The sequence below is a fragment of the Rutilus rutilus genome (assembly GCF_951802725.1).
Source record: "Rutilus rutilus genome assembly, chromosome: 17".
Lineage (NCBI taxonomy): Eukaryota > Metazoa > Chordata > Actinopteri > Cypriniformes > Leuciscidae > Rutilus > Rutilus rutilus.
This window is the reverse complement of record NC_140230.1, coordinates 26,005,686-26,032,438: the sequence shown is the minus strand read 5'-3', so window position 1 is coordinate 26,032,438 and position 26,753 is coordinate 26,005,686. Positions and strand designations below refer to the sequence as shown.

Below are 26,753 nucleotides of genomic sequence, written 5' to 3'. Positions count from 1 at the left end.
TGACATATCTCATTTCGTGATTGTTCTATATCCACAGAAAAGCAACATATCAACAAGAGTCGAAGAGATAGAGTTGCACAAGATGTGCAAGGCTATGAAAGCAAATAGAGGTGGACCGCAGGGGTCACTTCACTTCTCGAAGCATTCAGACTGGACAACTCCAGAACACTTTGGGGATGACCTCATACTGTCTATCAAACTGGAAGACACACGTTTGGAAATTGCATTAGGGCAATAATCGGACAACAACATGGGACGAGACAAGAACTGGTGGGTGATCATTCTCAAGATGATAGTTTCTTCTTTTGCTTCATGTCCCTATCATCACGTGTCTAGATTAAAATAATGATAATAATATTTTAACCTTGAGTTTTATATTTTATTTAATTTCATTCTAGAAAATTGATCTTAACCCTATCAGAGTGAGGACCTGACTCAGAGCTAAACTGGAGCAGATGATGTCATGTTAATCCTGTCAATTGTGTTTTTTTATATACAGTCCTAAAGCAAAGGCAGCTGTGTGTGTATGAAGATACTTTCTTATGAGACTGGTTTCACTTCCAAGGCACCATAACGTCTAATGATCTGGAACAAATTTCTCACTGTAGAATCATAAGTTGAACATAAATTAAACGATGGACAGTTATAAATCAGTTCACTTCTTTCAGCTGCTCCAATAAGACACCATTCCTCTGAACTGCAAGCACAGGATTGTAGGTATCATGCATATACAGTACGCTGCCTTCAAAATCTGACCAGATGAAAGCATCCGAGTAAACAGGATGATACGCAAATATTGGCTTCAGACATGACTTGATCTTCCTATTGTCAAATTCTGTCAGCGAAGGCAGCAATTTTCAGTATGCTGACTTTATATTTTACAGTTTGTAACTGTAATGTAAATCTAATATACAAACCTATTTAAACCACTACAATCTTTTTGTTAATATAAAAATATGTGATGACTCAAGTGTGATAGTGAAAGTCCACATGATGATTTAAAGTTCAAAATAGGCCTCTACGGTAATTGTAGCCAACAATAAAATAAAAACAGAGCATGTGTTACCTAGAAACACAAACACTATTAGGTAACAGATGATAATAAAATAAGGTCGCACATGATAATAAAATATTAAACAACATGTGTTGTTTAATATTTAATACTTTTTTTGACAAAAGTTTAAGTAGGGAATTATGGAATTTCTTAACAAAATGAGATAATGCGTACTATATGCATTGCATTCTTCTGCCTTCGAGGCCTAAATGTTATCCTACATTATAAGGTAATTCATACTTTTTAATTCTAAACATTTGTACAAAATTTTACAGCAGCAATTATATATATATGTGTGTGTGTGTGTGTGTGTGTGTGTGTGTGTGTGTGTGTGTGTGTATATATATATAATTTCTGCTGTAAAATGTTGTTATCTTTGCTGTAAAAAATGTTTATATGTATATATACATATACTATCTATGTATGTATATGTATGTATGTATGTATGTATGTATGTATGCATATATATATATATATATATATATATATATATATATATATATATATATATATATATATATATATATATACACAGACAGACAGACAGATAGAGAGAGAGAGAGAGAGAGAGAGAGAGAGAGAGAGAGAAAACCACTTAATACATTCACACACACACACACACACACACACACACACACACACACACACACACACACACAAATAAAACATAATTTAGGCATAAGGTAGGGTAACTAATAGTTAGCCAAATAACAGGTTTTTACTTTAGCATTTTTACAGTGAATTTATTAAAGTTGCCCTCGTGCCACAGCTGAAATTGATCAGAGCAGTACGAGCCCATGGGCTATAAACGTTTATGTTGCACAAGTCCCCTGATGCCTCAGATCTGCTCTGTCACCTTCAAATATCGCAATTCAACAGTTTTACAGAGAATCATCTATTCAGAGCGTTTATTTCTATTTTTATGATTATATTATCATCCTTGGTTCATTTTAATCAACAACAGGGGTGTCCATTCTCCCGATATGTCATTATACTAGTGTCTATCTTGGGTGCATTTAAGTGCAAGTGATCGTTAATGCAAAGATTTGGATAACGTGTCCGTGTTTCACCTTAATAACGATAATGAATGAATTGCATACACTGTGATTGAAGATTAAGCTCATACCGAGCTCGAGGTAGCATAAGGAAGAGGCGAGAACTTACCAGCGGTGTAGACAGATATCCACAGTCCCTGACTGATGCTGATTTTCACGGTACTGAAGAATTATTGCACCTTTTTCCACGGGAGACGGTGTGTTTTGAAAGCACCTGCCCCGGTCCTAAGGTTTGACACCATCTCGGCTCCCGTTTGCGATCGTGATTTCAATGGATTGACAGGGGCAAAGAGGAAGATACCATTAATTATCCGTAGGGGAGACGGTACACTGCAGCGTGAAGGAATACTGAATAAAATCGTTATAATTTCACATAACTTAAGCATTAAAATGACAAAATAAAGATTTTCTGGTTGTCGTTTTTATTTAATTTTATTTAATATATGTTTTTTCTTTAATTGGATTAGGTCGATTCAACAAGTCTGAGAGGTGGGCCCCCAGTGTTTACCTTAAGCACATTCTACAGCAATAAAATATATATTTTTAATCATCTTAAAATGTCACCATTGCCTATTGGATTCTCAAAATGTCTTACATCATTTTCTGTCAGATTTTTTAATTAGTCACGTAATTAAAATGTGTAACCTAAGCTATAAGAGTGAAATATATATCTTATAACCGTATTTTTGTGGATCTAATAAAAACTCATGGAAGAAAAAGAAAAAGAAAAAAAGAAAATCATAGATAGGCCTACCCACCCTGGCACCACCAAACTGTATGTGTAATATATGGCCAACCTTAAATCTCAAAGCAGGAGCTGGATCAGTAGCAGTGACTCTCTGTCACTGTAAAAAAATAAATAATAATAATTGTATTACTCATAATTATGTTAATACCATAAAGGATTATAAGCTATTATGCTAAATTATGCTTAACTGTTATGCTTCAAAATTGCTGATATTCTCACAGATTCCCTATATGCCCTAAGATCTGGAATCCATTCTTATCTAAAGTCATCCAGATAAGCACTCATAAATCCAATAGCACTTTCACTTCAATGCTCACTGCAGTGAACAAACACCAATGTAGGTTAATTACTTCGGTTTGTGAAATATCTGACCCAATTCATCAAAATATGTTATCACTTTAATACATATATCATCAATGGAATAATAAGCTATTTATAGCATTGAATATGATCAAATATATTTAAAAATCAACATCACAAATTCAATTTATTTCAAAATAAATTTATTTTCAAATGCAGACTTTGAACAGATCATCGCCTTTGCTGAGCTCACGATTCAAAATAAAAGTTGTTGAAGTCATCTCAGTTGGTACATAACTCATAGTCGCATTCATAACTCATGTCACATTAATGTAAATAAGATATCAATTTATTTTATATTAATTTATTATAGGCTGTGTATTTATGGTTATTTACAGCAACATAGGATTTGAAAAATACATAATAATAGACAATGTCATTTAATTCAACTCAAATTTTAAAGTTAATATAAAGATACCTTACTAGTATGCATATGTAATTAATATATAAACAATGTAAAATACAATCATAATATATACATCGTTTAAAATACAATAAACAAAGCACTACATAAAAAAATGAACACTACAATGAAGCATACATTTATATAAAAATAAAACCGAGTTTATGGGAGAACATATAAATGTAGTAATTTACAAAAATCTTCGATGTTTTTATTATTTAAAAACCTGGAATTATGTATCATCAAACTACTTAAGCACTTAAGATTCACAATTTTAATAATGTATATTAAAAAAGGAACTTTTATTATGAAATATCATAAGTTGTCAAATGCCAGTTACGATAGCTAGCTTCAAATACCAGAATCATTTAACCAAATAAGAGAAACACCTCATTGTAATTGACTGTCAATTCATCTTCTGAGTTCCGACGGTTTGGAGTTGTTTATTTTTTAATACAAAATGGGAGCCTGTATGGCGTTGTGCTCTCTTGCGAGCTGTGTAAGTATTCTGTTTAATTTTCCACGTTTTAACTGTTAGCTAGCTAACTGAGCTGCCACTTGACATAACAGCGTCGCTAAATCGTTGTCTGAACAGAAAATACTGACTAATATAACTAAGAAAACGTATTGATAAAAAAAATGTACGTAACGTTAATGGAAAATGTGTAATTTCGGAGAGCTTTTCGCTGAAAAACAATAACACGGAAGTGTGTTCATATTTGCATTGAGATCTTTTATATCAAGTCCCACATGTCTTCATAACAAAATAACAATGGGTGATTAAATGAACCATTCGGTCAGATTTATTCTTCTTGTAGTTTCGATGGGGTTTATTTTATATGATTTGCTCTTAGTAGTTCAGGTTATACAGGTTGTCAGAATAACAAATTGGGTTCACCAGTAACTTACTAGTCATGTTCAACGCCCATTTTCAAAGAATTGAAACTTACACATTAAGAATTAATTTGTAATTCAATTCAGTTCAATTATAAAAATGAGGCTCTGATCTGTGTACCTTATAGCTGAAAGAAAGGACTTGAAGCTGAAATGTGCTATTAAATAAAAGAGATCTGATAGAATATGCTAGAAAATCTCGTATATAGGCTACATGCATAAAGTACTAACATAAAATATCTGTACACATTGAATTTCCAACATTATTGGAACATTATTAGTGACAATTGGGGGGGAAAGTAGATGAATTATGACCTATAGATAGACGCTAGTGAGATTTATTTTAATAATTGACTGAACTGCTTTCATCTGCTGGTTTTAGGATCAGGTTAATAAAGGATTATTTCACTGACATTGATTCTACTAAGTTACTTGTTGGTACAAAACACACTGCATGACAGCCAAATCTATTCTAAGTACAGCCAAACAATATTCCCAACACTTAATATTATAGGATAGTTAGGATGGGTTACTTATGTTTGGGAAAAGCATTGTTTTCACTTGACATTTAATATTTGTGGCAGTAAGACACGTTTTCTGATCTGTCCTCAATACAGTCTTCTAGTTCAGTCTACATGTAGTTTTTGAGAAATATTGAAATGAGTGGCAATAATGTTTTTTGTAATAATTTTGCTGGGGAGTTACAGTCTGAGTAACAGTCATGTGTTGCATTTCCTTAATTTAACTTTTATGCAATACGCATGACTGGATTTATGAAGGTCAAAGTCTTTAGCAATGATTTTCTGACTGTTTCCTCCCTCAATAGAGTCAACCAATCCTTCCTTCTCTGGTCATTTTTATATATTATATGTTATATATATATATTCATGAATGTCATGAAGTTTACAACAGTCAAAACATGCATTCATTTTATAAAATCCTTCACTCTTTTATACTTTCATGGGGATAATTAATTTGTTGTATTTGATGTTTATTTTCACATGCTGTGTGAATTGTTTTTGCAGCTGATTCACTAAAGGAATTATTCAGGCTCAAAAATAATTTAAAAATCATTCAAACAGACGTTGAAATTTAATTAATATATATATATATATATATATATATATATATATACAGTACCACAGTACCACAGTACCAGTCAAAAGTTTGGAAACACTACTATTTTTAATGCTTTTGAAAGAAGTCTCTTATGCTCATCAAGCCTGCAGTTAAAAACAAAAAAACAACAAAAAATTATTGAAATATTATTACAATTTAAAATAATGGTTCTCTTTTTTAATATACTTTAAAATGTAATTTATTTTTGTGATGCAAAGCTGAATTTTCATCAGCAAGTACTCCAGTCTTTGGTGTCTTATGATCCTTTAGAAATCATTCTAATATGCTGATTTATGATCAATGTTGGAAACAGTTGTGCTGCTTAATATTTTTTTATAACCTGAGATACTTTTTTCAGGATTATTTGATGAATAAAAAGTTAAAAAGAACTGTATTTATTTAGAATAGAAATCTTTTGTAACAATATACACTACCGTTCAAAAGTTTGGGAACAATAACTATTTTTTTTTTAAGAAATGAGTACTTTAATTCAACAAGAATGTGTTAAATTGATAAAAGGTGATGGTAACGATTTATATTGTTAGAAATGTTTTTATTTTGAATAAATGCTGTTTTTATGAATAAATGCTGTTAACGTTTTACTCATCAATGAATCCTGAAAAAAGTATTCCAAAAAAATATATTAAACAGCACAACTGTTTCCATCATTGATAATAACTGAGTATCAAATTATCATATTAGAATGATTTCTGAAATGGTAAGACACCAAAGACTGGAGTACTTGCTGATGAAAATTCAGCTTTGCATCACAAAAATAAATTACATTTTAAAGTATATTAAAAAAGAGAACCATTATTTTATTATGCAGGCTTGATGAGCATAAGAGACTTCTTGCAAAAGCATTAAAAATAGTAGTGTTTCCAAACTTTTGACTGGTACTGTATATATAACACATTATTATTTTGTGGTTGTGTACTTGTATCTTTACTTTTAAAGACACAAACATAAATCATGCAACTTGTACAAGTATACCAGTAAATGAATTCAATACAATAACTATTTAACTATTTCTATATCTAAAATAACTATTTCTATATCTAAAAACTATTTAAAATACAAGTGTTTTAGTCTACAGTCTGTTTTGAAGTAAAAGTAGTAGGCTAAATTGATCAAAAACAGAATAAATCAAACGACATCACAATAGATTGGTTAGATATACTATAATCAATTGTGATTAATGTTAATGATTTATATTGATACAAAAAGTTTGGGGTCAGTAGTTTTATTCAGCAAAATTGACTGAAGATATTTATAATGTTAAATAAATTACTGTTTCCAATAACTTCGGTTCTTTCGAACGTTCAAAGAATCCTAAAAAAAAAATGTGTATCACAGTAAATATTAAGCAGCAGAACTGTTTTCAACATTGATAATAATAAGACATGTTTTTTGAGCACCAAATCATCACATTTTAATGATTTCTGAAGGATCATGTGACACTGAAGTAATGATGCTGAAAATTCAGCTTTGCCATCACAGGAAGAAATTACATTTTAAAAACACATTCAAATAGAAAACAGTTATTATACATTTGTAATAATATTTAAAAATATTACTGTTTTTACTATATGTTTTTTTTTTTTTTTTTTTATAAATGCAGCCTTAGGAGACTTTCAAAAACGTTTTTAAAAAATCTCTCTGACCACAAACTTTAGATTGATAATGTATGTGTACTCTGTAGATGATCTATTTTCTAGTTAGAAATCTTTTTACTGAACACTGTATATTAAACTTTCACAGATTGTATCTCAGATTGTTTGTGATTTCTGGCAAATTGTGGCAATTAATCAATATGCTACCCCATGTTAACTGGTGATATAATTGCTCTTCCATGTTACAGGCCTCATGTTTGTGTGGCTCTGCTCCATGTCTGCTCTGTGGCTGCTGTCCTTCTTCCAACAACTCCACCGTCACCCGGCTGGTCTTCTCTTTCTTCCTCCTGCTGGGGACACTGGTGTCTGTAATCATGATCTTGCCGGGCATGGAGACGCAGCTCCGCAAGGTGGGTCCACCGTCAGTGCGCATTCACTTCACGTGTGCTTTCAATGCATTGTGTTGATTTTTCTCTGTTTTTAATGTCTCTTCAGATTCCTGGCTTTTGTCAAGGGGGGACCACAATACCAGGGATCGACAACCATGTTAACTGTGACGTGATTCTCGGCTACAAATCAGTCTACCGCATGTGCTTTGCTATGGCGTGCTTCTTTTTCCTTTTTTCTGCAATCATGATTCGTGTAAAAAGCAGCAAAGACCCTCGTGCTGCTATTCAGAACGGGTGAGTCTGACTTATGCTTTATGACCGTTCGTTTATTCTGCTATTGTTTTTTTTTTGTTGTAACATTTACTACATGATTTTAAATTAGCTTGATTTTATCATTAAATGCTTTGTCGACAGGTTCTGGTTCTTCAAGTTTCTGATCCTAGTTGGCATCACTGTCGGAGCCTTTTTCATCCCGGATGGCACATTTCATGATGGTACATTTTTGGTTGAACTCTTCCTTTAACAGTACATAATAAAACAATTTCCATTTTCATATATTCGCGAAGGGAAATGCAATGACAGCATGACAATGATGTTAAGCTCTAAATGCAGCAAAAACATGAAAATGTTATTTTGGGAAGCCAGAAACTCAGGGCTCAATTTCAAGGGATGCAGAAAATGCCTGGTTTTCTCCTGGGAAAAAGTCGATTACTTTTTAATGACTGTTTTGAATGCTCTGAGATGCCTGGGAAAAGATGGGTATTGAAAGTAGAATAGGATGTTATTATTTTTTCATAGCATATTACATTAGCAGGGAGAATGCGTTGTTACTGTCTTGCCAGAATCCTCATGGTGTGGAATTAAAGATGCAGAACATTGTGTTCAGAGATCATGGGTAACTTCCAAAACAAGATCTTGACATTAGTATGCTTCATTGTGAATCTAAGTATGAAACAACAGGCCCTTCAGAGAAGCATGTTTTATTAAGCCTAGTTATAAATAGTTTAAAGAGAGAATTCACCCAAACATGAAAATTCTGTCATCATTTACTCACCATCATTTGAGTAACCTGTATGACGTTCTATCTTCTGCAGAACACAAAAGAAAATATTTTGAGAAATATCCCAGTGTCGGTTATGTTTTTTTTTTTTTTTTGTCTACACGCATGGGTGTGACACATGTACGCAATTTCCACAAGCACAACTGTTTCCTTTTATTCTTCTTTATTACAGTTTGGTTCTACTTTGGTATTGTTGGCTCCTTCTTGTTCATCCTGATCCAGCTCATCCTCCTAATTGACTTTGCCCACTCCTGGAATGAGGTGTGGGTTAGGAATGCTGAGGAGGGCAATAACAAATGTTGGTTCTCAGGTACGTAGAGACCAGATACACAGTAAGACATCCTGTTCATCACAATAGGCTTGCAAAGCGGTGTGTCCCAATCTACTCTTTTCCGAGAAAGTAACATGAGACTATTTCCTGTCTACAGGTCTGTTGTTCTTCACAATCCTGCATTACGCCCTTGCCTTTGCTGCGATTGTGCTGTTTTATCTATACTACACCAAACCCGACAACTGCGCCGAACACAAGTTCTTTATCAGCTTCAACCTTATTCTCTGCGTCATCATATCTGTGGTTTCCATTCTGCCAAAAGTGCAGGTAAAGTATTAAAGCACAATAGCACATGTCAGAGTACTTTTCATTCTGTCTCATTTCTGCTCTTCAAAATTCCCTACAAAAAAAAAGTCAAAACATACAAATAAAAAAAACAAATTCCAAGGCACTTTTTTTTTTACAAAAAGTGTGTCAGAAAGACCCTCTAATGCCATGTTCAGACTACACCATTTTTTTGCCTGCACTGTAAAAAATTTCTAACCCTCCCAAATCAAAAATTTCAAGTGACCGATAACATCTAAATTTTTCAATTGGCCCAAGTGAAATTCTGTAAATTATAAAATTAAATTTACAGAATTTCACTTGGGCCAATTGAAAAATGTAGATGTTATCGGTCACTTGAAATTTTTGATTTGGGAGGGTTAGAAATTTTTTACAGTGTGTTACGATATTCACTGTGTCAGAATATGCGATTTTGACTCCTAAATTCTTGTCATGTCATGGACAAGAAACATGTCAGACTACATGTTGCTTCCAAACCAATCATCGCTTGCCGTCTTTATCGACGTGCGTGATGTCATAGAGAAGGCGGAACTAACGACCAACTTCCGTAAACAAGAGCGTAAACAAACTACTGAAGCGGCATGTTATCTTAATGCTAAACATTAAAGCTGCCGTCGGCAAGATTTTTTTTGATCATATTCACTGAAACTGACACTATGCTCCGACAGAACAACATAAATCAGCCGGTTTTAGAAAAAAAACCTGCGCTTCTACTAGGGCTGAACGATATATCGTTATCGTATCTATATCTAGATATGAACTTTCAAGATATTACTATCGAAAAAAGCAACGATATAGACGATATAGATTTCCCCTCTCCGCGCTCACCCTGCATACAACTCTGGCAGTCACAACAAACATCAGTTTTACGAGTGCCCTTGAATGCATCGCTAAAGCCAGCGCACACACACTACCAGGGACGTGGGAACTATATTGTGAGAGGGGGGGGCGGCGTTTCCATGGTGACGCGTCATTGCTTGTCACGTGACACACCGCAGCAGCAACAGCGCTGAATGAATGATGATCTGCTTTTATGTCATTTTTCCTTTTTTATTCAGAATATTCACAAATGTGTTAGCTATGGCATGAAATATCTGATATTCCGATTGTCAAATACATGCAAGTGGAAGTATATTGTTGTTTAAACACCTTTATAACGATCGCGTTAGTTGAGCTGTATGCGCGATGGGCGCATCCAAGATCTGTTGGATTTACAACCTCTATGTTTACAACACGTGAATTCATCCACTTCTCCCGAAATACTTAAAAGTAAGTGGCTGGTGAACTGGGAATTGAATAGAGTAAACATTGAAGTTACTTACACAATGTGTATCTGATGAATAAAACGTGTCGAATTATAATGGAAAGGATTATTATTACCTCTTCCATAGACATCAGTGTGTATTTTACAAACTCTAAATGTATTGTTTTTTTAGTACTTACGTAGTCATATCGTATTGTATCGAGATATCTGGCATGAAAATCGAGATATGAAATTTTGTCCATATCGTTCAGCCCTAGCTTCTACCTCCACCTGGAGCCTGTTATTTGTTTTGCAAAAATCCACCGCTCCCGGTTCTTCTGGTCCAATCAGTGCAGGGCTGTGTGAGATCTGACTGTCAATCACAGTTCGTGCACACGCCACTGATCCCTCCTCGCGCACGTTACAATATCACATGCACACGCCTGAAGTTCGCAGGTGTATTGGATTGTACGAAGCGCGATGGCGGAGAGGAAATCTACTAACAAGCTTCCAATTCCTCGGTTAACAACCAGAGCTAGAGGTCCAAAACAACCAAGGAAAAGAAAATGATGCTTAAGAGACGGGTGCGTTCACAGAAAATCTGGTGCACACGCACTGACGAGCACGAACTAGATGGGAGGGTGCTCGGTGGTAGTGGGGGAGAGGCATGCGAGTTGTAAACATTCAAAATTTTGGCTAAGTCCCGTCCCCTCAATCTGCCAGACTTGCCGACTGCAGCTTTAAATTGCTGAAGTGCCGCTTCGTAGAGCCTCCGCTATCGTTCGCCATTTATCTTTATTCACTCGGTCGTGGTAGACACTCAAAACATCATAAAGGCAGGAGTATTGTTGCCATAGATCCACAAACCTTTCCTCCATTGCATGATTCTACCTCGCAGCACCAATACCATCATCTCTCTTTTGTTTCACCATGTTTAAAAGCTGTATACGGAAAAGCATCTGTGCTCCTATTGGTCAACTTCATGCCAACTTCTTCCACAATGAAACGATCGGTTCTTTCGTCTCTACGGCCATTGTCTTTTACGAATCACCACAACATCCTAACGTTACGTCAAACGGATTGTTCCAAAATCGTATAGTCTGAACCCAGCATAAGGAAGGCTGTATGGTGAAATCAGTGTGTACTTTTGGTAAATGACTTGCCAAAACAACAGTCTTTTTAACATTTTGTACTAAAAGTTTTTATTTTATTTTTATTTTTTATGTTTGAGACCCAACCAAAGAGCCCCTTCTGGGATTATTTTCATGAGGTCCATTTCGCAACAAGCGTTCTGTGATGTTTCCCTCAAATTTAAAAACCAAGGCCAAGAAAACATATTAAAGTTGACATAACTCACAGTTTCTGCCAATCTCATGTTAATCTTGAGGACCTATAGAGTAGTATTACATCCCTCATATCTCCGAAGAGTCTTTAGTTTTACCAGATTTATAAAAGACAGTTACAGCTGTACCGATTCTTTCCAAAAACAGCCGAGCTCCTGGAGACATGCCGTGGGTGGAGCTTAAGAGTCATGCACAATACATCATCGCATTATCCCTGGCTGGATAACTTTTGATTCACTATACGTTTGTGTTGTTTACATTGTTACTTACTGCCTGCAATTCCGACTCATGACCGGGATATTTTAGCGCTGGGACCGCTCCATCTTTCAGTTTCAAGCAATCTGCAAATCAAGTGTCAAACTGGGCCTTGTCTATAAAACATCTGTCACCGAAATTCTGGGAACAAACAAACACACTTGCACAACTCCGTTGCTGCCACAGAAAAACGAACTGCATCCACTGTTCCCTAATGCTGGGTTATTTGGGAATCTGAACAAGGTTATTTTTCCCTCACAACCAAAAAAACACTTCTTTGGTGACATTGTTGATTTCATGGTTTAAAAACAAAATGACAGCGCCGCCGGCGGCATCCGTAACCCGATCTAAGCAGGTTGATGGGCGTTGCTCTTGCTCTTGCTCTGGTTGATGTGTATCACGTGCTCTTCCAGGAGAAGTGCCCATACAAGGAATTCCACCCTTTATGACGTCATACAGGGCCATACTCGGAAAAATGTTCCAAAATTTATACGAATCCTTTAGGAGTGTCTTTGGCACAGAAATACTCCGTCATACGTCCAACTTATTTGTTTAAACTTTTGCCATGTTTAGCATGAGAATCCAACTCTTTAACAGTGTGAACAAGTCAGAATGCATGAGATAGCATTAGACATCCCCTTTACGATATTAAGCAGCATTAAGACCTTGAATGTGAAGCAACATACAGGAAATGACAAAACCGCTTTAACTAGCTGTTCGAAATATGTAAAATCTTGCCTCAGTACACAAATCCTGACATGAATGCTGATTTATAATGTGCATAAGGAAACAGTCTCTCCGTTGTACTGAAGGTCATCTACTGTTTGCATTAGCCTCCAGCTTTTGTCTTTTAAAGGAAACTTCTTTGTTCCCTTCTTTGCATTCAGAATATCAATGCTGGCCTGCCACAACAGACAAGCTCTCTTCACTGTGAAAATCTGCAGTTTAGATTCTGTAATTTCATACAAGCTTCACTGGTGTTTACTAAATCTGATGTGTACTTAACTAAATATGTTTCTTTATTTTTGCACGTGTTTGCAGGATGCCTCACCTCAGTCTGGTCTGCTTCAGTCCTCTATTATTACCCTGTACACTATGTATGTCACCTGGTCCGCCATGACCAACAATCCTAGTAAGTCACGCAAGAAAATCTAAAAAAAAATATGTTCTGGGAAAAAATATCTGACTTTGGTCCCTCTTCTCATTTTACGCGCTTTCATTATGAACCTACTCAGGTTGATGCTTTTTTTGGTGAGTTTTGTGGTGTCATAATCAGATGCTCAACCTTTATAGCGTCCTTTCCGAATAAAGCCAAATTACCCGTTAGAATCCAGATTATGAATTTAGCCCTCTTTACCTACATTCTGTTATGGTCTAGTAGTATGCATATTATGATCTAGTAAATATACCTATTAGCAATCCAAATAAGCATTACAAAATGTGATTAGCTGACCACTATGGGTGTAGTGTTTAATCACAGTGTTTAGTAGTGAAGTATGTGATTAATTGCCGTAATTAAATTGTATTATGGTTTAGTATGTTCACTTTTAAACCTTTCATTTTTCTGACTCGACCCATAGATCGTGAATGTAACCCTAGTTTGCTCAGCCTGGTGTCCAATATCAACACAACTGAGGCAATGCCCACAAGCTCCCCTGGGATGGTGCAGTGGTGGGATGCTCAAGGCATTGTGGGATTGGTTATCTTCCTCTTCTGCACCTTTTATGCCAGGTAAATTAAGCAAAAAAAAAAGTGAACATGATTTACATTTTTGCGTATTTCACTGAGCTCTTCTTTACTGTTAGTATTTGTTATTAAAATGCATTTCTACATCAGCTTCTGTAGTTAACTGGTGTTTTCCATGCGGATTTATTGTACACTACAATTTGACATTATAATTAACTGAACCGGAGATGGGTTAGCCAGCTGTTTTGATGATTCACTAATTGCTAATAGTTTAAGAATCTTGAATTGGATTTTCTTTGTTGCCAAAACGCGTTGATCATCCTTTTTAATGTTTTAATGAATTAGCCCGGCCCCAGCGTATTAAAGGCTTTTTAGTTTAACCGTGTGAGTGTCTCGGAATATATATATTTTTTCTTGCACGATGGATTGATTGATCAGTGGTGTCAGTCGTGGACACCTGTAGGCAAGGTTCATAATGAACATGTGAGTAAAAAATTTGCCTTGGCAAATAAAAAATAAAAATAAAAAAAGTTAGTTAGATGGTAACTTTAACCTTCAACATTTTCAGTGTCATAAATCTGTTGTTTGAGTAGTGACTAGAAATGGTGCAGAATCTTAAATATTTTTCAGTTTGTATCAACAATTATGTAGGTTTTTCAGAAACAGTTCAAACACAGATTTCTGTTTATTTTAGTTCAGAATTTTGAGTGGCTGTAATATATACACTATCGTTCAAAAGTTTGGGGTTGGTATTGGTAATTTGTTTTTTAAATAGGTATTGTTTTTGCTCGTCAAGGCTGCATTTATTTGATCACAGTAAAAAATGTATATTGTAAGATATTAATATTTTGAATAATTGTTCTCCATTTTATTATATTTTAAGATTACTGATTATGTCACATAATCCTTCAGAAATCATTTTAATATGCTGATTTGGTGCTATGGTAACATTTCTTCTTATTCTCCATGATGAAAAGAGTTGTGCTGCTAAAAACAATTTTTTTAGAAACCATATTAAAAACAAATTCCGGATTCATTTATGAATAGAAAGTTCAAAAGAACAGCATTTATTTGAAAAGGATTAATTTATTTCAAAAGTATAACACTGTGGCATAAATGTTTTTTATATTTTTATATTTCACCAGATCAGAAAAAAATTATTTCCCCCCAATCTAGCTTATCAAATAAATATTAATTTGAGGGAGGTGAAGATCATTATCATGCTATTGTCCATGTGTATGTTCTCTTTTCAGCATTCGTTCATCCAGTAACGCTCAGGTGAACAGGCTGATGCAGACAGAGGAGGGAAAGGGCTCTGTGGGAGGAGAGGAGATGGGTGAAGACGGTCTGCGGCGTGTTGTGGATAACGAAGAGGAAGGCGTCACATACAACTACTCCTTTTTCCACTTCCACCTCTTTCTGGCCTCCCTCTACATCATGATGACTCTCACTAACTGGTACAAGTAAGTGTTCGTTCTTTAACTTTTTGATTCTGGAGTGAGTTCATCTTTTTTTATATATATATATATATATATATATAATAGAGAGAGAGAGAGAATATAAAATGGAAATTGTCGATATTTACTCATCGTGTCATCCTATACCTTTGGTCTTTGGTGGAACACAAAAGGAGAAACTTTGAAAGATGTACTAGACATTATTTCATGCAGTTACAATGAATGGAACAGAACTGCATCATAAATTGGCTCAGGTCTAATTACTGTTTTTTTTTTTTCTGCCTTTCCCTTACATCCATCTTTAGACCTGATATAACCACTCAGGTCATGCAGAGCACTATGCCTGCAGTGTGGGTGAAGATCTCCTCCAGCTGGCTGAGTCTGGGGCTCTACCTGTGGACGCTTGTGGCTCCTCTCATATTCTCCAATCGAGACTTCAACTGAGCTTGAGTGGGTGAGACTCACTCACCCCTTCAAACTGTCTGTGTTTGTGTTGTGTTCGAAATATTACAATCCCAAAAATCGTTAAATAGCATGATTGAAAGCAATTCAAATCTGAAACGGACTGTTCGTGACTAGTATCATAAGGCTAATAGGTACTTACAACTTTATGAAATTGCATGGACAAAAACAAAAGTATTTGATTCCGTGACGTATTAAAAAAAAAAAAAAAAAAAAAAAGGTACAAAAATGACACTTCAGTAACTTGACACGACACATGAGGATTACTGCTGTTCAGAAAGTTGCCATTCATCATTAGATTTCCTATCTGACTTTGGGTGCTTCTCAGTACTTTCATTGAGACTTGACACCTGATGCACACCAGTTTTTGTCCCCACACATGATGGATGCATGAAGGAAATGGGTTATATAAATTTTGTTGCTTCTACTATGTTGTCGATACCCTCAATCATTCACTTCTCATGACCCTTAAGCGTTATTTCGCAGTCATTTCAAACACAATATTGCTATAAGTGTGTTTTATAAAGTGCTAGTTTATTTTGTATTGCATTAAGGAAACGGCACTACTCGTCAGTTTAACAGGTGTATGCTACTCAAATCTGACGCCACACATTTCCAGTGCAACAAATAAACTCAATAACTATCCTAAAGATGTAGTGGTCAGCCACGAATAATAATATGCATAATACTGCTGCTAGAAACCTACTCTACCTGAAGAGGAAACCTTTTTTACAGTGATAGCATTTCAACATCAGGGTCTTCTTCAATGCATTGTACAATAGACTCTCTGTAATATACAATTTCACTCTGATTTAGCGCGTTTTTTTCTCAAGTAACTGGGAGAGAGGACCGTGGGGGAACCCACGTGCACTGGGGGGCTTGAACAGGGGATTGTTTTCACTCCAGGTCCTCTGTAGAGCCCCTAAAACGTGTGCATCCAGGAGATAAGCCCAATATGACACACCCTTCCCCAGTACAGCTCACTACACCATACTCCACAGTGACGTCACACACGCTGACCAGGGTCTTCAGCACTTCCATGAACTACAGGCTGTGCTGTAATATAGATCACTGATCCAAATTAATATAATATGGTGCTGCCAACCCATCAGACCCTCATGTTAGCATATCTAGCTTGTCGTTTGGCAGATTGCTTAAGTGAAATGTACTTTAGTGTGGCAATAGGTAATTTAGTGTGGGAAAAAAATTAAATAGCACTTACATATAAATGAACAGTTCAGGGCTGGTTAATATGTTAATAATTGATGTATTTAATGGGTAGATGTTAATGCCGAAAATTGATTTAAGCTTTCCGCCTGTGACACTACACTTTTTTTTTCCTTTTTTTATGACTAAAATACTTATTTTTGTTGTTATTTTTTCTTGTAAGCACATGCTGGAGTTAAATTATATAAGATTTTGTGGACAAAAATGGTTTAAATTTAGTTACAAATTTTTAATACGTGTGTTATGAAAGCAAAATAAGAAATTTCCTAACTAAGTATTGTAGGTGTGTCTGCCTCAACTCATTCGGTATTGCTCGTGCTATGCTTGTGACATTGGAAGAAACTGATTGTGAAGTATGTACTGTGTATATATAAAGTATATTTGACCTTTTTCCAAAGTAACAGTTTAACACAAGCATGATGGTTCATCTGTAGTCTATTATTAGGAGCAACATACAAGATTAGTAATTCTTCATGTGCCTTCAGCGATTACCCGTCTTATCAAAAGCGACCAGGTTTATTTCAGACCTGTGGAGAAGTGCCTTTGCTGTTTTATAACATTTCATTTTCATACAATATTGCCCTTTCAGTTGTTTCTGTGAATGTACTATTTCAGTGATCTGGTGTTGTTTGATTAGTGTGTATGCTGTATATATTTCAATAAACTCATATGATGGGTTGGTTTGCCAGAGTCGAATCTTGTAACTGTATTGATCTGACTGATAATTTACTATCACAATTAGAAGTCATGATTTTTGGATGTGGAATTTGTCAGATTATTGACTGAAGTTTGTTCAGGGCTCAACAGATATATAAATAATATGAAATAATAAATAAACAAATATGTTTTCCCTACAGGCCCCACCACATAAGTGTTCATTATTATAGTATTTGCTAGATGCCCTTTTCACAAGATGTAAAATAAGTCTCTGATGTCCCCAGAGTGTGTATGTGAAGTTTTAGCTCAAAATACCCAATAGATATTTTTATATAGCATGTTCAAATTGTCACTTTTTGAGTGAGCAAAAACTCACTGTTTTTGTGTCTGTCCCTTTAAATGCAAATGAGCTGCTGCTCCCGGCACAGAAGGCGGAGCTTCAACAGCTTGTGTCCTTAGCAGCTTCGATTACCTCACACAGACATGCACTGAAAATTTCAAAAACTTGTAGCCTTTTATGTTCAAACCGGAGTCAGACAATAATGGAGAGACTCTAGAAGAAGTGACGACATGTAGACAGGACATTTCTGAATGGTTAGTTGATGAATTTAGGTAGCTATAGTTATCTTGTCATTGATTAGCATATTCTGTCATGATAATCTATAAATCGCGTTCCCGTGGGGAGGGGTTTATGTAAGTTTTAGGATTAGTGATGTCACTAACCAGGGAGGAATGTCGTGTAGTCCCTATCAGCCGTTTGTTGTAGTCCTTAAAAAGCTATTTCTTTTAAAGAAAATATCTCCCTTTGCTTTGAACTTTGAGCGTTGTAACTTTGCAGATGTTGTTTATGCTCAAACAGCAACCTCACACACTAACTAAAGTTAGAAAAGTGAAATCATAATCAACCACCCCTTTAAACATCAAAACATTGCTGACCATTTAAATCAAGTCTCAGAGAACAAAATGAGAAGGTTGTATTTTTATTTGCTGTCTGCCCACCAGGTGGAACTGATGTGCTGCTGATTTTATCTCTATATCATGGGGAACATGCATTTCTCAATACTGATGGCCATCACTCTTCAAACAATGTGCCTTTTAATTACTCGATTCTACTCCAGTTGTGCAATTTCATGTCAGCAGGTTTTCATAGTTTTCAAATTACACATTGTTGGAGGTAAAAACAATAATTAAATCAGTAAATGAATCTTTTAAGTGCCGGGTTTCCTCATTCTCCATCCATGTTTATGCTTTTTTCGTTTACCCAATTTAGTCTCAGAGCCCCAAACTGGCCTCACTGACCATAAAACCTTCTTCGAGTTACAAGCAATTATCATGCTCACAACTGTGTAGCCTTTGGCAGCATTTGCAGCAAAAAAAGTTACTTCGCTATTGCCAGAGAAAACTACGAAAAACAGGTCAAAAAATCTGTTTCAAAAGCAGCGATACCAAAAGGGAACGTGTTTCGTAAATTCCTCTCAGTGCTGGAGATGTTATGAGTGGCTTGTGGATAAGGAAGGTATTGAATGTTAAGTGCTTTTGGGCCCTAAAAAAATCAGGCCCCTCTTCTCAAATGTGTGGTTTATCAGTTGGCAGCTTGACTAAGCATAGATAATGCCTGCTTATGCAATAGTGTTTTGTTAATAGTGTTAGTACGTTTTTGCACACTTGTGTAACACTAGCGCAGCAGAAAGACGGCTGAGGTCTCTGTAGGTCAGGGTTCCATGACTCTCTGTGGTTTTCCTTTAGAACCAGGTGGGTGTTTTACAAACCCATGAGTCGACGTCAAGAGCTCAGCAGTACTTTGTTTCCCTCTGTGGGCAGGCTATGGGGTGTTTCATGTGGTTTTATGAGAGCATTGAAGTTTAAACATTGAATGGCATATACTCTGAAATATTTATGAATGTTTCCTATTGATATTTAATGCAATTTTTAGGATTTGCCTTGCTCTTAACCCAAGGCCTAGAACACTAGCTAATGGTGTGTACGATTTTCTGGCATCAGTTGGTCTTAAAGAGAGGAAAATAAGTGCATACTATATGGCTATAACCTGCAATTGGAGCAAAATTGACTATTTACTTTCTTAATATATGTTCTTTATTGTGTATATATCATTGTTGCATGCTATTTCAAAGAAAAAACTTCATTTTTAATAAAAAAAAGCAACTTACTGAACTACTGTACTTTGCTTTTCTGCTATGAAAGTTGCAGGCAGAGAAAATAATGTTAAAGCCAGAAAGTCTGCGCCCATAGGTTTTCAACCAGGGGTTCATGAAGGTACTGCTGGGGGTCAGCAGAGAACTTATGTCTATAAAACTTTCTTAAAGAAGTATTACATTTTTAGCTATTTGGATGAACATTAACTAATGAATTGACTGCAAACTTGCATTTGGGTCTCAAATCTCGTGTGATACCTTTTATAATCAAATCAGTTCCAGGTGGATAAAATCAAGTCTCGCACAGTTATATTTCTTATTAATTATTTATTAAAAAAACAATTTCAGAAATACACTACCATTGAAAAGTTTAGGGTCAGTAAGAATTTTTATTTACAGTATTTATTTTATTTGAAATAATTTCAGCAATGGCGCATTAATTTGGTCAAAAGTGATTGTAAAGACATTTTCATTGTTACAAAACAAAATCTATTTCAAATAAATGCTGTTCTTTTAATCTTTCTACTCATCAAAGATCATGAAGAAACAGTTATCCTGGTATCCACACAAATAATAAGCAGCACAACTGTTACCATTGTCAACTGTTGTCATATTAAAGGTCCCGTTCTACGTGATCCCATGTTTCAAACTTTAGTTAGTGTGTAATGTTGCTGTTAGAGCATAAATAATATCTGTAAAATTATAAAGCTCAAAGTTCAATGCCAAGCGAGATATTTTATTTAACAGAAGTTGACTACAAAAAACGGCTCGATTGGACTACATCCCTCTACTTCCTTCTTTAATGATGTCACTAGAACCGTTTCTTGACTAACCTCCGCCCACAGAAATGCTCCCTCAACTCTACTGGCTACTTGCGCACTTCTTATAACTTAGGCTACTGTGTTTACTCAGCTCTTATGGTGATTTTCTGAAGTAAAACTGACGCTTCATCTTTTGTGTGATGTACAATAAACTTTATTAAACTCATCAGTACATGTTTGATCATCATTCAGACAGCAGACTTGTAGGCTATTAATAAACTAGATGCGAAAGTTCGTCGAGACAAACTTTAAGTTGGCTTGATAAAGTCGGACCAGAAAGTTTGAAGAAGTTTGAAGTTTAAATTAGTTTGAAGTTTAAATTAGTTTGAAGTAGTTTGAAGTTTAAAGTAGTTTGAAGTTTAAAGTAGTTTGAAGTTTAAAGTATTTAAAAGTAGTTTAAAGTATTTTGAGTGGTTGGTTAGTTGTCACAGATGGTTACTATGGAGTTTTTATAGAGTTCTTAGCATGATCTTGGCATTATTTAACACAAAGAAAGAAAGAAAGATAGGTTAGAAAGATAAAAAGGTTAGAAAGAAAGATTAGTTCGAAAGAAAGAAAGAAAGAAAGAAAGAAAGAAAGAAAGAAAGAAAAAGAGTAGTTAGAAAGAAAGAAAGAAAAAGAGTAGTTAGAAAGAAAGAAAGAAAGAAAGAAAGAAAGAAAGAAAGAAAGAAAGAAAGAAAAAGATTAGTTAGAAAGAATGAAGGAAAGATTAGTTAGTTAGAAAGAAAGAAAGATAGGTTAGAAAGATAAAAAGGTTAGAAAGAAAGATTAGTTAGAAAGAAAGAAAGAAAGAAAGAAAGAAAGAAAGAAAAAGAGTAGTTAGAAAGAAAGAAAGAGAGAAAGATTAGTTAGAAAGAATGAAGGAAAGATTAGTTAGTTAGAAAGAAAGTTAGAAAGAAAGAAAGAAAGAAAGAAAGAGAAAGAAAGAAAGAAAAAGAGTGGTTAGAAAGAAAGAAAGAAAGAAAGAAAGAAAGAAAGAAAGAAAGAAAGAAAAAGAAAGAAAGAAAGAGAAAGATTAGTTAGAAAGAATGAAGGAAAGATTAGTAAGAAAGAAAGAAAGATAGGTTAGAAAGATAAAAAGGTTAGAAAGAAAGAAAGAAAGAAAGAAAGAAAGAAAGAAAGAAAGAAAGAAAGAACAAAAGAAAGAAAGATGGATTAGTTAGAAAGAAAGATAGATTAATTAGAAAGAAAGAAAGATGGATAAGTTAGAAAGAAAGAAAGAAAGAAAGAAAGAAAGAGAAAGAAAGAAAAAGAGTAGTAAGAAAGAAAGAAAGAAAGAAAGAAAGAAAGATCAGTTAGAAAAGAATGAAGGAAAGATTAGTTAGAAAGAAAGAAAGAAAGATAGGTTAGAAAGATAAAAAGGTTAGAAAGAAAGATTAGTTAGAAAGAAAGAAAGAAAGAGAGTAGTTAGAAAGAAAGAAAGAAAGAAAGAAAGAAAGATAGATTAGTTAGAAAGAATGAAAGAAATATTAGTTAGTTAGAAAGAAAGAAAGAAAGAAAGAAAGAAAGAAAGATGGATTAGTTAGAGAGAAAGATAGATTAATTAGAGAGAAAGAAAGATGAATAAGTTAGAAAGAAAGATAGATAGATTAGAAAGAAAGAAAGAAAGAAAGAAAGAAAGAAAGAAAGATGGATTAGTTAGAAAGAAAGATAGATTAATTAGAAAGAAAGATGGATACGTTAGAAAGAAAGATGGATTAGTTAAAAAGAGATAGATAGATATATAGTTTAAAGTTTAAAGTAGTTTGAAGTAGATAGATGGATGAGTTTATTTGTTTAAATGAGTCTCAATGGCTCATATAGTATATAGAACGGCAGTTTGGTTTAGTCTTCAAGGTGTTTAGATTTAAATTTTTGTCGGTTTGAATTTTTTAGAACTCCCCAATGTAAGTCAATGGGAGTTTTTGAATGAGTTTTTTCGAGTTTTGATCGTCATTTTTAGGAAAACCGTAAGTCCGATCAGTCTGAAAATAGATAGCACACTTAGTCAGAAAAGTTTGAGTGTCTGAGCCGAGTTTGGAGTATGTAGAGTTAAAGCTCTAGGAGGAGTTACATATAGAAATTTTTAGTCTCAGAAGAATAATAAGTTTAAGTACAATATCAGTAAGTTGGCTTTCTCAAGCCAACTTAATAATGGATACATAGCCTACAAGCAGATGACAAATACGTTATAATAACCGTAATTAAACTACTAAACCATACCTGTTTCATCTCTATACAGCACTCTGACTCTGTAGGCATTATTGTCCGACTCGAAATGAACGCCGTTACTGAGAGTTTCTGATATTATCATCATTCCGTGAGATGAAATTGTCTTGAGAGACTGAGCGCGAGCTCATGAAGCTCCGCCCCCTGGGTCGTCCAGCAGCACCTCATTTGCATTTAAAGGGCACACACTGAAACAGCTCGTTTTTCTGAGCCCCAAAAAATGTCAATTTAAACATGCTGTAAAAAATGATCTGTTGGGTATTTTGAGCTCAAACTTCACATACACACTCTGGGGACATCAGAGACTTATTTTACATCTTGTGAAAAGGGGCATAATACGGGACCTTTAAAATTGAAAGTTTGAAATTGGAATAATATTTCACATTATTACTGTTTTTATTGTATTTTTGCAGTCCTGTTCCCCAAGTACATATACTTACTATACTAATTACACTAATGGGTAATAACTAATAGACTGAACCTACTCCTAAACCTAACATTAACCCATGTAGTTATCTTATATTACCCACTACTTTCTTAGGTAAGTACACTGTACAATCAAGTGCACATAATTTAAAACAAAACTTATTTTATTAACATTAAAGTGCCCCTATTATGCTATTTTAAAGTTTCCTAATAGGCTCCTACAACAGGTTTACATGCATCAAAGGTCAAAAAACTGTTTCATTTTCTCATAATATACATTACCACATTACCACATCTTCAATGATTTTCAAGCGTCAGATGAATCAATCTCTCTAAATCCCTCCTTTTCGCGAGTTACTCTGCTCTGATTGGCCAGACCGCGTACAGCGCACATCGAAAACAAAAACGCCCATTGCCATAACAACGACAGCTGTCCTGAGGCTTCCTACACCGTAAACTAAACACAGTAACGAACAATGACGTCGATTTTACCATATCAATCCGAGCGCGAGTCCAATGATGAAACATTGTAAGAACTAGTTCTTCAACCCGAACCATCATCGCAAGGACAACTCGACCAGGACGTTTCTCAGTGATTCACTACTCTGTTTGAGGTACATTATGAGATGTTGCAACTGTAATTTCTCACCATCAGCATTAACAAGTGCATGTCCATCAACAAACCGATTATTTTACTTGTACTTGTTTATTTACCGAGTATTTGTCTAAATTATTGCGGTGAACATGTGGAAACTGTATCAATAACAGTGCATACATTAGCCGAGCTCTAGCGTGAATGACTGATGAATCATAAACGTTGGTAAAACAAATCTTGCTCCATGCTTAATCTTTCCTCAAAGTAGTGAGAACGACAGACAATCTGCATTAATAGAGTTTTATGTAATAGTGGCCCACAACTGATTAGCAGAAGTATTAATAATGTGAGCTAACCAGTTAGCAGGAGACCAACACAATATAAAACTCAAAACTAAGTATTTTGAACACCATCTTCCAAGAGCAAGCGGTTTGCGAATCCTGCGTTGAACTCCGAGTCCGAGATTTGAGAACCAGTCGTCAGTAAAATAAAGGGAAGAGCAAAAATTTAGGATTATACTGCTGTGGTATCGTGGTAAAGATGAATTTTAACCTTTTAACCACTGATTCTTCACATGCTCGTCCTTAGGCAGTGAAAAAAAAAACCTGGCTTTACCTTCACATTGTACAGCACAGCGTCTTCTCGACATGATGCTATCCAGTATCCACAGGAATCAGCTGCAGGTTTCAGGTTGAAGTTTTCCCTGGTGTCTGCGCGCGCAATAAGTGGGCGGGCAATATGCTAATGTTTCGTCTTGACGTCACAACGAAACGGCTTATGACTCGTTTGACTCAGAGTGGACTCTTACTTTTGAAAGAAAATAACTTTATATATGGTGCACTTTTAGATTTAAAACTTTGCAGGATGTTTTCATTCACTTAGAGCTATGTTACTCACAACATGAAAGGTAATTTTCAAAAATCCATAATAGGGGCACTTTATGAAAAATCTTACTGACCTCAAACTTATGAACAGTCATTACCAAAGTCAAATGGGTGGTGGGTCTATTTTCATTAGACTTTAAATTAACTACAGAGAGATAGAGGATTGAAATGGCTATATTTTACCAACACTAGCAGCCAATGAGGAGAGACGATAATGACTCTGATGTTGAGTAATAAAGACAGAGAGCTAATGTGTGTTTGCAGAGATAAAGCTTCCTAATTAGCGATGAGATATTGACTGAACATGCTGTACGTTACTCTTGATCCACATAGCTGCTGTGTCACAGCACTCTCTCTCTCAGTTTGGCTACCGGAATGTACAGTTGATTTTGGCTGCTGTAGTGGAGTATAATATTTCACATTGTCTTTGTCCTCATTTTTAATCAGGTCTGTCTCATAGCTGCTGCCAGAAACCTTTGGTTTCTTCTTGTTAGAGTCCAGCATTTTGGGACTCTGCCTAGAATGAAACAGAGGTTCTAAGAACAACGAACTTTGTGCCAACTCAAAACCGCATGAAAACATGGTTGGAGAAAAATAAATGTGTCAGGGAGGGTATGTGTGTCTCTCCATACTTTTCAAATGGAGCTTTGCAGCTGTCTTTCTCCATGCCAGACTAAAACAAACATGGTATTAGATGAAATCAGATTATGCATTGTTTTACTACGAAAATGATGAATATTTTCATCACTTTAATGTCACAATAATGCCCTAAAATGAAATTCTGCAGGGGAAAAAACAGCTTAAGCTGTTTTGCTGGTCATAGTTATAAAAGCCTCTCAACTCGGAAAAAATATCTCACAACATTACTGTTTTTATTATATTTTTGATCAAATAAATTCAGCCTTGGTGAGCATAAGAGACTTTTAAAAACTCTTACTGTCCCCAAATGTGTATGTCTTTCATGTTTTCTTTAGTAATTATGTTAACCAGCTGGTATACTGTATTTGATGGTTTTAGTGGTTTTTAGTTTGGGACACCAGTGTAAACTACCTAAGACCAGCAAACCACGCTGTTTATTCACCAGGGACATTGAGTTGAGTCTGTATAATGCAGTGTTCCTCCCTGAAGTCTACAGTAATGTGTTCTCACTGTATCATTTCCCAGCCCACTCTTCATCTAAAGGCTTGTTTTGTTCTCTCGGAGTTGCGCACACACAAACACTATCTCATTGCTATATGAGAAACAAACTTTGGAAGAAGCATAAAAGAAAAATAACTCCCCTCATCAATTCATATAAACTACTTACTCCTGTCTGGAAACTCTCCCTCTCTGGCAGGCTCGCCTAACAATGAACAAGAGAGAGAGACACATCAACAAAATGATCTCACTCCCTCAGCACCAATACACACACACACACACACACTGACTCAGCAGTGCTGCAGGATGTTCTGTCTCTGCTTTGACCCTCTCTGCTCCTGAGTTCCCAGAGCCAGACTGGTAAGTGTATCTCCAGGGAACCCTTTAACCTAATATGAAATCACAATGCTGATACTCAACCTGCTGTCAATGGGATGTGATGTCCAGATGTGCATTTCAACAACAACAGTTGTGCTGAAGAAATTCTGCATCAGTTACTCATTGTCTGCATCATTAAAATTGTATATTTCAAGTTTTCAGGGACCAAAAAAAAATTCTACCCATCCATCCATCTAAAATTGTACCTTTCAAGTCTTCAGGGATTTACACACCTAGTAAACTCATTAGTCAGTTTTTTTTTTTTGTCTAAGTGTGTGGTTTACACCATGATAAGCTGCAGTGTGGCCCATTGATTGGCTTTGCGAGACTAGTATACTGTGTTCCTAACATGCTCCTGGAATTATGCGACGAGCCCTAAAGAAGTTTAAAAAACAGTCATTTTAGTTAATGGGGGTTCCTCTTTTATGTGACCATTTGAGAGTCTGCAAAACCAGCTTTAAGTTTTTGAGAGAAAAAATCATATTCAGAGCAACTGTACTCGATTTGCAG

At 35.3% G+C, this 26,753-nt stretch overlaps 1 protein-coding gene across 1 annotated transcript; it reads left to right on the top strand.

Moving 5' to 3' along the window:
- The first annotated feature begins 3,951 nt into the window (after window positions 1-3,951).
- serinc2l (serine incorporator 2, like) lies at window positions 3,952-17,661 on the top strand. Its single transcript, XM_084435338.1, has 10 exons — window positions 3,952-4,119; window positions 7,495-7,656; window positions 7,742-7,929; window positions 8,050-8,129; window positions 8,868-9,005; window positions 9,124-9,293; window positions 13,194-13,284; window positions 13,733-13,883; window positions 15,092-15,301; window positions 15,601-17,661. Exons 1-10 carry the CDS (start codon window positions 4,081-4,083, stop codon window positions 15,737-15,739), a joined length of 1,368 nt encoding a protein of 455 aa, XP_084291464.1. The 5' UTR covers window positions 3,952-4,080; the 3' UTR covers window positions 15,740-17,661.
- Window positions 17,662-26,753: the final 9,092 nt, after the last annotated feature.

What these genes read in the sequence shown, in the direction of transcription:
- serinc2l (XM_084435338.1), top strand. Translation starts at nt 4,081, where the DNA reads ATGGGAGCCTGTATGGCGTTGTGCTCTCTTGCGAGCTGT. An exon ending in TGGAGACGCAGCTCCGCAAG is followed by an intron (nt 7,657 to 7,741) that starts GTGGGTCCACCG and finishes ATGTCTCTTCAG; the next exon opens with ATTCCTGGCTTTTGTCAAGG. An exon ending in ACTCTCACTAACTGGTACAA is followed by an intron (nt 15,302 to 15,600) that starts GTAAGTGTTCGT and finishes ATCCATCTTTAG; the next exon opens with ACCTGATATAACCACTCAGG.